Here is a 15,562-nt window from a genome sequence, read left to right on the forward strand (position 1 = left end):
GAGCTGGTGAAAAAAACTGCCCAGAAGAAAGAAATTAATGCCATAATCCAAAGTTTCCAAGGTTCTTGGTAGTTGCCAAAGAAAATGAACAGTTTCTTACAATCAGCTTCTCAACATTTGGATATAAAACTGTCTATATGGCTTCTTTGGGTTAGTGACAATTATTCAATTCTGGTATCTAGGAAAACAAGATCTTGCTTCATGCTAAAAGCTTCACTCTACTCCATGCAGTTTGCATGCTAGCTACAGTCAAAAAGATGCAAACATTTTTTTAAAGTGCTGTGTTTGCACCAAATATGTAGCCTACAGCAAGTGGAAATGTCTAACATGAATTAACACATTAATTAAAATCCAAGCAGAGGTGTAGAAGGACATCTAAAGAGTCTACAACATGCCGCTAAAAATATATCAGCAATTCAGCAGATTCAAGTCTCAACGAAAGACTTGTTTTGGATAATATACAAATATTTTTTGGATCCTTTGTAAGATTTACACGCACACCGCAAATGTAATATAAGCCACCGATCAAATCTGAGCTGACTAACCACTTTTTAGCATGATGGAGTGTGGGTGTGGGAGTAATCTCTGCACGTTCTGCTAGATATCTGCGCCAAAGGCAGGCTTTGGACAAGTGTAGGCAAACTTGAGAAAGACAAGCTCTAAAGACAATATTTCCTCTGCTGTTTCTCTCAACACCTAAGAAAACCAGCTGTTGAAAAACCAAATATTGTGAGAACAGAACCTTTCCTTAAACTCCTAAGTAAAAAAAAACAAAAAAAAGAGGACCCAATCATCTAGAAACCCAAATGCATCTTAAGAAAAAATAAGTCTAAAATAAAGTTCAAAAAAGGACTTCAATCCCATTGTTCACAACAAAGGGAAGAGTTAATTTCCCACCTTGGGTGCGTATGGTTCTGGTGAGGCACTAGGGTCTGCAGCTCGACTGGTTCGGCCTCCTGCGCGAGGCATCTGATCTTGGAGCAAGCCCTATAAAACAAGGGGTGTGCCTCAATAAAGTCCTGTTTCTATGAATTCAGGACCCAAGAGAACATCCCAGACTGTGTCCAAACAAGGAAGATGCTGATATGCTAAAAAAGATGGCTGCAGTTTGGTGTATCAATTGAGGACAAAGAAGATGAGCAGATGTTAAGTTGTGTTTAAAACATGCACATGCTGGGAAACCTTGTGAGCACATGAACTACCCTTTGCATGCATATGAAAGAAACAGATATGCAAATTTCAGAACCCCATTAAACATGAACAAATACAGCAGCATCCGAAAACCTGAAACCACAAGTGAAAATGCTAATTTTTCATTTTTCTAATTTCTTTAAAAAATGTGTTCATTTCAAATCAATATGTGACGGAAAACTGAAAAAACTGAAAAGGGGTTCACATGATTAATGTCCCAAATTTGCTAATATTTGAATAGTAACCTAGAAAGAGCACATGATTTTGAATAATTTTTCATTATTCAGTTTAAATTTGAAAAAAAATCCCAGATTTGCATTGTGATTTCAGACTTTTTTCCACCACAGTATGTATGAACAACTTTCTGAATAATTTTCCTGTGGTCAGTGGTTAATGATGGTCTGTGGTCATGGGAAAGAAGGGAGGTGGAATAAGGACTGTTTAAATGCTATTACCCTCCTAAACACTAGGAAGAGTTTTTAAGTAACAGTGTCAAAAGACATGCAGGTGGTAAAGATTATCCTGTTTGTTCTAGGGTGGGGAAACATTCCTCTCTAATGACATAATACCTTTTGACTAAGGTAGCCAACAGTCTGAACCCTTGACCTGCAAATGGTAGCAGGTGACCTGCGAATGATAGTTTACCTGTGCCCTTTGACCTCTGTCCACATAGGTACAGATGGGGTTATAAGCACCCGTTCCACACACATACAGGTGAGTCCTGTTCCATGACTCGATTAGACGGATGAAATTACCACACTCGCCCTGACGACACAGAACATAATGATATCAGTGATGCTGTCATCGTAAAACAATACTTCCAGATGCTTACATGCTCATGTTGGAATAAATAGTTTAGGATTTACAAATACTGTGGTACATTTCTTACATTGATGTCTTTCCCTGAGAGGACACACTCAGTCCTCCTCTGAGGAGCCACAGGCCAGTGAATCTGAGGAGAAAGACAGTGATAAATAAACAGTCATCCTAATCCAGGTCATCAATCCAGGGAACAGATTCAAATTTACTACTGCCAAGCCTTGCTTATAGTTTTGTTTGTTGCAATTTGTCTGGTGTAATTGAGAAATCTTACAATGAGGGGCTCTTTGTTGATGTCATTCAGGTCAAGAGACAGGATGTAGTCCTTGCTGCCCACGTACATGCGATCATGGTCCTCGTCCATACGAAGGATTCTATAGTCCGTCGAGTTGAGCAGGAAGGCAAAGTGATGGGCGGTTCCAGTAGACTTCAGCTCTATTAAAAAAAAAAAATGTAATTTTTTTTTTATTTAATTTCATTGATATATTTAGCAGAGGCTTTCATTGAAAGTGACACACAAATTAGGAAAAACAACTTTTTCAACTTAGATTTTTTTATAAAAACCTTTTATATGGTTATGGAAATGCTGAAATGTCATTTATGCCTCTCGCAGCACTAAATGTAACTGCAAAAATAATGATCGTTTCAAACAAGTTTCCACATCTGCATTCGGCTCAACCGACTGCATGGGTTTGGGGTGGGGCTACCCAAAGTAGCCAATGTAGCTGTGTTGCAAACTCTTGGTTTTGGGCACTTAAACTGAACAACTCTGCAGAAACGCATCCCAGATGAGACTTAAACCCACAATTCTAAGCTTAGGAGGCCAGAACCTTTTCATTAGCCCACCGGGACTGTTGGTCGCAGTGTTTTATTGCCTATTTGTTTTATTTACAGTAGTTTCTGGAATTCTTATGGAACAGTTGAACTTGTCAGTACAATAAATGAAATGCAACTCTGTTGGATTATTAACATTATTGAAGATAACAAGGGAAACAAAAAAAACAGAAACAGCCTGAATACTTATCAACACCTCAGAAGATTTTTTAAATATAATAGGCTTTCTACCGGATGCATGTCCATGCTCCAAATCCGCAAACGCTAAAAGGGCTCACATACAATAAATCCAAACACAGTAAGTGTTGCCAAGTCACAGTAGTTCCTCAATAAAACATCTGTACAGCTGTATGGATATGACCAGGCTGCAGTCTCTGCTGAGCTGGCTGGAGGGTTTCCCTGAGGTGCAGTGCCCTGGATACATTCCTAGGTCTTTTGTTATTATTATTTTTTCAGCCCTGTTTTTACAGGGTGGATTTCTTATGAATTTTTGTCTCTCAGAGAGTTCTCTTGGGGCCTCCCTGAGTCTTATATTTAAATACTGCTACTAAAACTGGGGTGTCATGCTTTATTTTCCTCTTCCTCCAACAAGCTTAGTTCCTTTTGTTGGAAATTGAGTACAGTATGTGGTCTGAGACCTCCATGCATTGCAGCGATATGGGATATTTAACTATGCATGCTCATTTTTGTTTTAACTATGCATGCTCATTTTTGTATTTAGATTAGTTTTACTGTAATCTAACACTCACAAGTTAATCTTCAAAAACACAAATAATTTAATAATGTAATCTTTAGCAAATATCTAAATGAATATCCATTTTTCATAATGCAATTCTCAATGCATCCCTCCAGTTATCATGAACCAATATCGGTATATGTTATGGTTCATGGAGTCCACTGCGCACTCTCTTTGGATGACCATGGAGGACTGTGTTGTAAGTTCCACTATTGCAGAGGTAGAAGGAAACCTTTGCAAACCTTCACTATTGAAGGAAACCTTTGGAGAATGGAATGCCACGACTTAACACAGCATATTGGCTTCTGTCTCTGATAAGGTCTACCTGAGAATCAACTGCAGAATGTTGGATGGCTTAATAATGCATTGCAGATAGTTGGCAAAGCATACAAAACAAAGAATGGCCAAGCAAAATTTCAATTTCAAATCTTACTGTAACAGTTCCCCAACCATTCAGTTGTGAAACAGATCTGGGCTGAAAGTCTTGACCAAAAAACCAAAGGTCAAATTTTCCACTTCATAATAAAAAGAGACACCAGACCACGTAACACCATCATCAGAGTTTAAAAAGACATCATTTCTGATTGCTCAAGGCCTAATGGATGGAAAAGTGCCTTCAAAATGTCTTTCAAAATGTACGAAATAGTCTATAATATAACCGCAAGTACATGATGTCTACATAGATGTAACAAAACACTTTTAAAATAGTATAAATGCGGCCTCGGCTTACTTTCTTGACTTGGTAATTGTTTGTGGTTTGTATAGCAATGATGATTCATGAAATTTTGCTTTAGAAAGAATCACAAAGTCAAACAAGACAAAATGACATAAAATATCTCGGAATTTACTTTTCCTAAAACATATTATGTTTTGGATCAACTGTCTTATAAAAAGGAATCAGACTTAATCGTCACAGGAATTAGGTTTTTTAACATTTTAACAACAACAACAACAAAAAGTTATTATACAACAAGATTCAATAATCAAGCTCGACAAATGTTTCACTGGAAAGTTTGGGAATCTAGAAGAATGTACAAGCCACAGAGAAGTACTCGTCTCTGCAAAGTACCAGTATATGGACGTTCTATCAGAAGATACAATCTACTCTCCTCTTATACAAAGAGATTTAGCATGGGGCCGCAGACAACATAAAATCTCATTTACCTGTGTGGGCATTCCTGGCACATAGCAAGAATTCCTCATCTCTTTCTCTTTTCAGGGTTCTAATTAAGCACAAGGGCAGGTCCACCATGTTCCAACAAGTTCTCAGCCATGTCTCTGTCTTTGTCAGCACTAATAATGCAGTTAAGTAACAATCTCTATAAAGAGAATAGCAATGGTAAGTGAACATTTTTCCATGACATAAGTGTTATTATTTTTAATGAGAGTGAGTTTTGTACTGCCACACTTTAACCCAACATCTTTAACATCTCAGACCTGAAGCTGGGGGGAATGTGTTGTAAGCCAGATTTGAACTGCTAGGCCATGGCTTCAAACTTTATTTCTCTATTTTTTTTAATTAAAGTTTTAGTTTTTAACTGTTTTATAACCTGCTTTAATTGTAAGATAACTAATAACTAATTATTTGAATGTTGGTATGAAACAGAGGTTGCAATAGCCTTTTCTTCCCTATTGTGAGTGAAACGGCTTCTCAAACAAGAAAAAATGTAGGACGGGACTTGAGTTTGTTCATCAGGAATTGATTGGATTATTGTGGTTTGCTATTGGTCGATCTCATGTGAGTGACAGGTTGTCCCGCCCTTGCGCCACTAAACACATCATCACTGAAAAAAAGAGATGCCGCTACAAGAGGGAAGGGAAGTTATTATTAAAGATTTTGAGAGTACATGAATTAAATTATAATGATGTGAATGTATAAATCATTTATTATCAATTTTTCCATAAAAAAAAAAAAAGAATTGTTTGATTTCATGGTGACTTTAAAAGAGTGTATAAGAGCAGCAAAGACATCTGGACACTGAGGCAACTAGTTTTTAGTACTATGAGGACTCAGTGAGATCTAAATTTAACACACACACACACACACACACACACACACACACACACACACACACACACACACACACACACACACACACACACACACACACACACACACACACACACACACACACACACAGAGAACTTTATCTTTGGAGTCTTTGGATCTTTATTCTTTACCTTCAGCTATCCAGCCTAAATGATCACTAGAAGATTAGGTCTTATCTCTTGGCTTCAAAGGGCTGTCACTTGACAGCTCGCATGGATTTGAGTGACCAGTTGAAGGACGGTGGACCAAATGTAATGGAGAGAGACCTTACCTGCACTGCCTGCTATCATTGAGTTGTGTGTGATTCAATCTAATCGAATGAAAACTTTCCTGTCACGTTCGGCATGAGTATGAGGGATTGATTTTAACAGCCCTCATCCCTGACAGAGGATTACTGCATTACCCTTATCTTCTGGGAAGACAGGGCAGGGTGATTAAAGTAAAGGATTTAATCAAACCACACAGATAAAATGTCTTTTTTCTTCTCTCTCATCTGTCCATCAAAATCTTATGACAAATAAGGGCAAAATAAACAGACAAACTTACAACTTGCTGAGTGCCCACCTGTGGTAGAAGTTCCCAGCTCAGAAGTCATGAGGGACACATTCAAACTATTTAGATGAGAGGGCCACAATATATACTGTACATATACACAGTGGTCTTAGTATCTCGACACTTAATCCACACTTCAAATAAATGTATTTCATTACATTAAATAACAAAATATCAAACCAAGTGGCAACTAACTTAACTTTTCATCTTTTAAGTGGGCCTGTAAAAAAAAAGTTAAATAAAGACTGAACCTCCAAACCCATTTTCCCTTTCTTTCTTGCTACCATTAATCAAAATATAAAAGTATTATAATACTTTTACTGATGAGCTCTCATTGTAAATATTTTCACTAGTTTTATTGAATGTTTTGCACACAAAACTAAAAATGCATTGCCTAATTTCCACAAGACTGGAGGATTATTGGAGGATAATTTTAATAAATATATCGGAGTGTCTATTTACATTAAGTGCAAATAGCCTGCCTTGTTGGTACAAATGTCTGGTTGGGTCAGACAAAAGCACAAAAAACGCCGGTGACCTGTCAGCAGCAGTTGCGTATGGAGTAAGGCGCATATCAAACCAAGTGGCATCTGCTAAGAAATAAGTTTTTATTGGAAGCAACTTCACTTACCTGAGCCACTTTTAATTGTACACTTAAGCCACAAGTTTAATTGTGGCTTAAGTGTCCAAATTATTTTTGGAGCCACTGCACTCATAACCATGCAGTCTGTTGAGTAGAGTACCATGGACCAATGGGGAAAAAAATCCTCATCTGAGGAGAACGTATAAAGCATATGAAAAATAAGAAAAAGAAAGAGTGAATTGGGGAGAACAGTGATGAATTAAAAGAACACAATAGGAATAAGAGAACCAAAATATCACAGATGAAGAAAGAGAGGCGAGGGGGGGGTGTGAATCTCTTTGGTCGGGAGTCTCGCCTCAGGGAGTGATGGGAGCCACTGTTTGCTTTGGCCCACAGTTTCAGTGAGAGTGAGGGTCATAGATCACGCTCACAGACACAGGCACACACTTAACGACAAATCGAGCACCGCGTGTTACCCTGACCCATGTGATCCTACAGTGAATTGTTTCTGAAAATGGGATGAAAAACTTAATTCCTCCCTTCTCACAAACAGCAGCCTAACAGCAGAAACATGGTAATAATTAACAGGCCACGGCTCCATTTGGTGCGATGACCCAAAGTCCTTGCTCTAGTTTAAAGAGCTTATTAAAGATGTCAGAATGTGTTTTCACAAGATCACAGCTCATAATACACTATAGTTAGGCCTATTTATTTTACATCAGAATTTGATGTGACAGCCTATTATGTATGGTATGTCTGGAAAAGCCCTGACCTTTCTCATTTCGCCTTGTGTATAGAACACAGCCAAAAACAACACCTCAGATTCTTGATTCATATCGATTAATGTGCTTGAAGAATCAGGTTTAGCCTTGGTGAACAGTTAAACAAACTTTAGCAATCCTTCTTAGGTGTTAAACCCAAAGAAATGTGGGAAACGGTGAGTAAAAAACAATCCTAGCATGATGTGTGCGATCGATTTAATTTCACATGCTACACGACATGTCAAATATATGTGAGGCAAGTCCATTCATAACAAACTTTTCTGAGTTCTCGTGACCAAAATAAAAAAGTCCTTCTGCATGCATCCAACATTGCTCTGCCTGATGAACCTGATTAGCTTTCACTCTACAGAAGACCTTGAGGTGTTTATCTCAACATCTTCTGATATCACAGGGATGGTTCTTCTTAAATGAGGTTGTCAACAAACAGACACTGATAAGCGCAGCTCCTCTTCCTGTTTAACGTTATCATATTGGTCAATCTGATGGTTGCGGCAAATCTTTTCAAATAAGCATTCCAACAAGAAATGCCATCAGAGATCTGTTGTTTCCTTCTCTCCTTTAATCTTTTTCCTTTTTAACATGTTTCAACACCAGATCGGTCCTCCCTCCTATGTTTCACACCATCATGGTAGCGAGCGACAATGCGAAAGTCATAAAAATATCAAAAATATCTTTGAAACAAGAATAATTTATTTGAAAAAACAAACAGATATACAATATTAAAACTTTGAGTTTGAATTTTATTTGCTATATCACTAACAAAATTTTGCATAATCAGAAATTAAGTGAGGTCTGTGAAAAACATTTAAATTTATTATTAAACTGAATTAAAGACAAATTCAATTAACCTTGACATCTTGCACATTTTACTTTTCAAAGATGTTTTGATATTTTTACTGGAACAAAAAAAAAAAAATCATCCTGATTGAAAAGAAATTATAGTGCATTAAATAGATTTCATTAGTTTGGTCTTGCCTTTTGCCTCTTTAGTTTCTTTCTCTTTCTCCAGTGAGTCTGTCTACATACCAGGGAAGAGATGACAGATAATTCTGATTCTTCTCACTCAATCTCTTTTTTTCACACTCTCACTTACATTTTTCTATCTTTTGCTTTTCCTGGGTCAGATGAGAGTGTTAAATAAAGAACAATGACAGAAATACAGCATTCCTATTCAGCCAGGGAATGCACATTTGCTTTTGTTGTGAACAGACCTTGTAATAAGACATTTTTGTGAAAACCATGATATTATCTCTTTTTTTCAGGATTCTCTGATTAATAGAAAGTTCAAAAGAACAGCATTAACTGATTTTTCTTTGTAACAATGGAAACATCATTACTGTCCCTTTTGAGCAATTTAATGAATCCTAGCTTAACTCTTTCCCTGCCATTGACGGAATTGTCAGGCAATCTATGCTTTCACTGTTATACAATATGTGTGTGTGTGTGTGTGGGGGGGGGGGGGGGGGGGGGGGGTTACTATAATGAGCCTCATACTGTATGCCCATTGCTACATCTACTGCAATAACATCCCTCTCTGAAGAGAATGACCCATTCAGAAAGTATAATCTTTTAGACAGCCGTACACAGAAGGACCTTACTTTTGTCTTGGTCTTCTCTTGACGTGTTTTTTGAATTAGCAACACTTGAGTTTATGTAACATGTAAAAGGCTGTGACATTCAATCTTCTATCCTGATTTCAACACGCTCACGCAATGTTGCATATTTCTGTCACAAGACATGAGACCTCACTGAAGAAGAGATTGTCATCTGGATAAGTGAAATACTGATTACCAAATCACAAATTCACAGAAGCATTGTTCCTTATAGCAGGGTGTAGTCCTAATCTCAGGAATCTCGAGAAGCATGTTCAATAAAACTGGAAGAAAGAAAGCATTTTTCTGTTTGTTCAATATCCTCTCATTTTAAATTAACCTGCTGGGGTGTGAAAATCAGTCTTTTCACAACTCCATTGTGCTTTAGTTTGGTGGCCATCTCTCTGACACCACAAAACCATTCAACACACAATGACTACGCTGGTTAGTTAGATCAGGGTCAAGGGGTCACAAAGGTTATCATACACACTGGCACTCCAGCCAGAGGCCTCTGGGTCATTAAAGGTGGGGTCAGTGGGTTGCCTACTGGATACTCAACACACATCCACTTGACCTCTGTTGCTTGGAAACAAGGAAGAGGTCATCACAGGAGTGAATAGTCACAGCGACCCGTAACCAAGCAGAAGACCTTAACGGCATGTGACAGGCGAGAAACAAGCATCTGAAAGCGGCAGCCGCAGCTCGCCTGCTGATTAAGAGTGTGTGAGAGAGCCTGTAAGCTTTGATTTGGCCGTTGCGGTCCACTCATTCATTGAGTGCCTTTCGTTTCTGTCTTTGCCTTGATTGTGAAAGCTGTAAAAACATGTGACAGACAACAGTCTTAAAGGGATAGTTCATGCACGAACGAAAAAGTCTTGGTCTGCATATCTTAATGTCGCTCTAAACTCATTTACCCTTTCGCATACTCAAACAAAGCATGAGTTCATGAGAAGTTGGAGAGAAATTTCTTGTCCTCCTTAAATGGTGTCAAGTGTGCTTTGCTTCCTGTTCCTATCTTTAGCAAAATTTACAAAGAAAACTATCACTTTCATTCTATAGAATAAAAGAAGCCTGGCTATTCTGCTAAATATCTCCTTTTGTGTTCCATGGAAGAAAATCAAACAGGTTTGGAATATCAATGAGTATAAGTGGATTATTCATTTTCATTTTTGTGTAAACTATTCCTTAAAAAAAAAAAGTCCATTATTCGCTTAGTGTGAAAAAGAGAGCTTAGTTTTATAAGAAAATCTTTTACAAAGGTGCCTCATTGACAAGCTTGAAAGGTTACATTTTTGCACAGTTTTAGTGTAATGAAGTATTATCTTTAGCTTATAAGTTTCAGAATATGCATTTTAAGAACTCTTAATGCAATACCGTTCAAAAGTTTGAGGTTGGTAAGATTTTTTAACGTTTTTGAAAAAAGTCTCTTATGCTCACCATGGCTAAATTTATCTGATCAAAAATACAGTAAAACAGTAATATTGTGAAATATTATTACAATTTAAAATAACTGTTTTCTATTTTAATATTTGTTAAAGGGGGGGTACAATGGTGTTTCATGTATTCAGAGTTGTTTACAGTGTTAAAGAGATGGATTCTCATGCATAACATGGCCAAAGTTTTTAAAAAATATTTTGGACGAATAACGGAGAATTTCTGTGCCGAAAATCTTACTTCCGGGTTGGTACAAGTTTCGGCTGAGTTTTTTTCGACCGTGGATCTAATGACGTAGACCAAAGTGGAACTCCTTATATGAGCATTTCTCCCGGAAAAGCGCGGCCGCACACGTCGACCAGAGGAGAGCGAGACCGCGCACATCAACGCGCTTCAACAGGAAATCATCGGCAGCGCTGCATAGTGTCTAGTGTGTTTTTGGATGTGAGGGAAAGCTTACCAAAGAACCCAGCGTTAGGAACAGTGGATGCAGATTGTTGTGTAGTTGTGTAGACTGTTTGTTCCCTGCATTTCGACGATGAATGTTTTATAAACAAAGCCCAGATAGGATTCTCTCTATGGCTCTGGCTTCGCCCACACGGCCCGCCTCCAGACGCTCGGGTTTTTTCGGAAAGACTCGGTACAGCCTATCTTTAAACTAAAGAAACTAATAAAACTAAAGACTTTTTGGAGATATGAAGGATGCAATACTACTCTATAGGTACTCAAGATTAACAGGTGATTGAGTGAAAATGAGCATTTCACCCCCCCTTTAATGCAATTTATTCCTGTTATGGCAAAGCTGAATTTTCAGCATTCTGTGTTATATGATCCTTCAGAAATCATTGTAATATGCTGACTTAATGCTCAAGAATTTTTTTAAATTATTATTATCAAATGTTAGGAACAGTTGTGCTGCTTAATATTTTTGTGGAAATATACATTCTTTCAGGATGAACAGAAAGTTAACAATTATTTTGATAATTAAGTAAGGAATCATTTATAACATTATAAATGTCTTTACTGTCACTTTTGATCAATTTACTGCACCCTTGCCGAATAGAATAGGTTATTAAATTCTTTCAAGAAAAAAACAAAACAAACAAACAAACAAAAAACTTTTCTGAACCCAAACTTTGAACAGCAGTGTAGGTGGGTGTTAAGATGTGGGTTGAGTAAATTTACACCCTTATTAATTGTCAGTGCAGTATAATTTAAAGAACAACATTCTCAAAACTAATTTAGTATAAAGGCACTGATTCTCCGGTGCACCCTGCCATGCGTTTTCAAAAGCAGAGGCTTTCAAAGACACAACATGAGATGCATCACAGTGCCACCATACAGTGTAATAAAACAACCAATATGCATCAATGTCTCTCATCGTTTAACCGTTTTTCATGCCTCTCGCATGCACAAACACAAACACACACACACACACACACACACACACACACACACACACACACACACACACACACACACACACACACACACACGTGTGCAAATTGAAACACATTAACATATGTAGCTCAGTCTCATGGGAGAGAGACCATAAGAATTGGAAAGCGTAGCCCCACCCCCCATATAAGAGTTGTCAGTCAAAATGCATATTAACCACTTAAGGCACTCAAATGCCTGTGAGAAAAAAACCTGTGAGGAATGACTCTATTTAATAAGGCCTAATGCCGGCGGCAGCAAGCCATCTTAAAGACAATGAATTAGAATAAATTCACAAGTGGAAATGAAGAATATATAAAGGTTTAGACACATACTGAAAATGTTATTGTGTTTTTGTGTTTTATAGATGTGCATGTCTGTGCATCTGTTAAATTCTACTGTATCTAAACATCATATTTATCTCCTATTTCCTTGACTTGGTAAATGACATATATAAGTCAAACATGTTGACGCCAACTTCATAGTTCCTATAATGAACTGTATTGCATTTAAATGATTAATTTAGCTTTTTAACCAAAACGACTAACAAATGTGGAAAAACAAAGTAATATTAGCAAAGCTGCAATACCAGTCAATTACCAGTTTTTTAAACAAAAATAGTTAAATTGTGCTTTCAGCAGAAATATAATTTAAACACATCTTAAAGTGGATTTTAAAATCAAAGTAGTTCAAATCCCATTTGTCTACATTTTCCATAGAGAAACTATCAGTCAACAGACAGCTATATTTTCACTCCTCTGAATGACACAAATCCAGTTGAATTTGTGATAAGCAATGAAAGTGGTCTTTGGCAGGTTGAACATGGTAAACTTAATTGCAATGCAAATGGCCATCACCTCTAGACACTGACAAGAAGTATATGGAGAAAACTAACCCACAACAACTCAATTTCAATAAAAAAAGAATTTCAATAAAAAGGTCATTGCATATTGAAAAACATTCCCTGATTAAGAGAGCAGTCTCTATTTCGCTTTTATCTTCTGCATAAATACATAATACCCCATGCTATGCTAAGCTGATTGACAGCTTGACAAGCCAATGGATTACTGCCTCTATGCAGTTCATGGTGACAGACAAGCTAACCCCGCCCACTAAAGGCAACCATGAGCTTTAGGGCTAAAGCCCTCTTTTTCATTTGACAGACAAGTGGGCAGCTCTTTCCAGTGACCCTATGATCTCTGAGCCCTGACAACAAAGATCATGTGATTTGCACAGAGAGGTGGCATTGAACTTCTCTTTAGTTCTGCTCTTCTTTTGTTGCATTAAGCGCCCCCGTCCAACACCAGCTCTTCTAGAGGCACTTTAGCTGACAATATCCAGCAGAAACAGAAGGAGCAGATGAAAGAAACAGAATAGCGAGTGTCTCAAAGTGGCTAAATTCCTATTATTAGCATGATGGAGATTAACATGAAAAGGGAGAGAATAAAGTGCATTTAAAATCACAGCCAGTGAATAGAAAAAGTTAACAAGCTTCAGTGCAGGAGAAAAAACATCCTATTTATCTTTCATTTGCTGGTTTGACATCTGCAACAGATAGTCCCAGAGGTTAGATGTGCCCCCATAAAAATGGATCACCTTACATGTTTTAATAAGACCAATCATTTAATCCATGTTACAGGCAATTAACTCCAAACCAGCCATGAAATTATCTAATGCGATTGTCTCTTGTTCGGATAACTAATTGAAATCACAAGCCAAATGAAACAAGCTAGTGATAAATGACCTGTGAAGGAAAACAAGAAAAAAAAATGAAATGATAGGGATAAATAAGGTATGCTTTCGTTGGCAAAGTCAACATGATCAGTCTTCAGACGTTATGACGTGGGAAATCGTAAGGCAAAGTCTCAACATGAGGACTTAATTGGGACATTTTGATAAGGAAGTTCAAATACACAGGTCTTTCTTCCTGCGTTTGGTTTCTCAGGACTGTTGAAAAAAGGAATGTTATCTTAGTCAAAATGCTTCTTTTGAGTATTGTCAGTATGCGTTAACTGCTGCAGCTAACAGCTATTCTGATAATCATTTAACTATAGGCTATTGTGTTAAAGGGTACATAACATGCACAGTTTCACCTAATCTCATGTTAATCTTGAGTACCTATAAAGTAGTAGTGCATCCTTAATATCTCAAAAAAGTGTTTAGTTTTATTAAATTTATAAAAGAAAAATACAGCTTTCCGATTCTCTCCGGAAAAAGCCGAGGTCCTGGAGGCGGAGCTATAGAGTCAAGCGGTAGTGCTTGATTTCCAGCAAAAGACAGAAATCTGATTCAGTTGTACTTACATGAATGGGGTCTTTTATCACTGGGACCACTCCACGTTTTAATAGCAAACGATTTGCAAATCCAGCGTCGACCTGAGCCTTGTTAATAAAACATTCGTCACTGAAATGGCCAGAACACACAACCGCACTTCCTACACTCCGTTGCTGCCCCGGAAAAACAAACGGCATCCACTGTTCCTGTAACACTGGGTTCTTTGGAAAGCTGGACACGGTAAGCTTTCCCTCACATCCAAATACACACTTTTTTGGAGACATTCTTGAACAAATCCTATGCAGCGCTGGCTGCCGATGATTTCCTGTTGATGTGCGCGGTCTCGTTCTCCTCTGGTCGACGTGCGCGCGGGCGCGCTTTTCAGAGAGAAATGCTCATATAAGGAGTTCCACTCTTATCTACGTCATTAGATCCACGATAAAAAAAAACCCAGCTGAAACTTGTACCAACCCGGAAGTAAGATTTTCAGCACAGAAATTCTCCGTTATTCGTCCAAAATATTTTTTTAAAACTTTGCCCATGTTTAACATGAGAATCCATCTCTTTAACACTGTAAACAACTCTGAATACATGAAACACCATGGTACCCCCCCTTTAAACTGTCGATCACTGGTTTAATCAATTGACTAAACAGATAAAGATGGAAAATAAATCTTGTACAGCATGCTGACTTTTTCACATTTTCTCAGCTATTTTGGATAGGAAATCTGTAGAAATGGGTTTAAATGTGCAGTCAAATGTGTTAAACCGAGCTAAGAGTACTACAATACACAAATTTATCCAAAGAATTTTAATAAACAAACACGCTATTGGTAGGGAATGTGTATAACTAACAACGGATGTTCCAAATCTGAAGCAATCTGCAGAGTTTTCTGTGTCTGTGCAGATTCTGTGTGGGCTTGAGTTTGTCCAACACTCTTCAAACAATGTGCAGATTAAATGCTAACAAACAACAAAAAATGTAAATACACACCATGCACTGAGTGCAGAATATGAAAAATTGTTATTTAATCATTCTCTACACTTTTATGACTTAACTTTCTCTTGTGTTCCACATGATAAATAATGTACAATGAAAGTGGAATGTTACTTTGGACCCCATTGACTTTCATTGTATGGATTTGCATGTATTTTTCTTTTTTTGCATGTTCTGTAGAAGAAAGAAAGTCACACTGGTTTGGAATAACATAAGGGTGAGTAAATGATGACTGGTCATTTACGGGTGAATTATCCCTTTAAGTGCCTTGGACAACAACG

General features: G+C 37.6%; 1 protein-coding gene across 3 annotated transcripts in view; it reads right to left on the minus strand.

The window, feature by feature from the left end:
* The window catches only part of sema3fa (sema domain, immunoglobulin domain (Ig), short basic domain, secreted, (semaphorin) 3Fa), a 64,495-nt gene that overhangs the window by 13,876 nt on the left and 35,057 nt on the right, over positions 1-15,562 (minus strand). For 2 of the 3 annotated variants that reach the window (XM_079884520.1, XM_079884519.1), the window contains exons 3-6: positions 2,285-2,445; positions 2,081-2,143; positions 1,837-1,956; positions 898-987 (exon numbers count right to left, since the gene is read on the minus strand). In XM_079884520.1, the coding sequence (XP_079740646.1) occupies positions 898-987; positions 1,837-1,956; positions 2,081-2,143; positions 2,285-2,445 (434 nt within the window). The remainder of the gene's footprint in view (positions 1-897; positions 988-1,836; positions 1,957-2,080; positions 2,144-2,284; positions 2,446-15,562) is intronic. The other variant, XM_079884521.1, reaches the window with a different exon arrangement.

The sequence above is a fragment of the Squalius cephalus genome (assembly GCF_949319135.1).
Source record: "Squalius cephalus genome assembly, chromosome: 10".
Taxonomy (NCBI): domain Eukaryota; kingdom Metazoa; phylum Chordata; class Actinopteri; order Cypriniformes; family Leuciscidae; genus Squalius; species Squalius cephalus.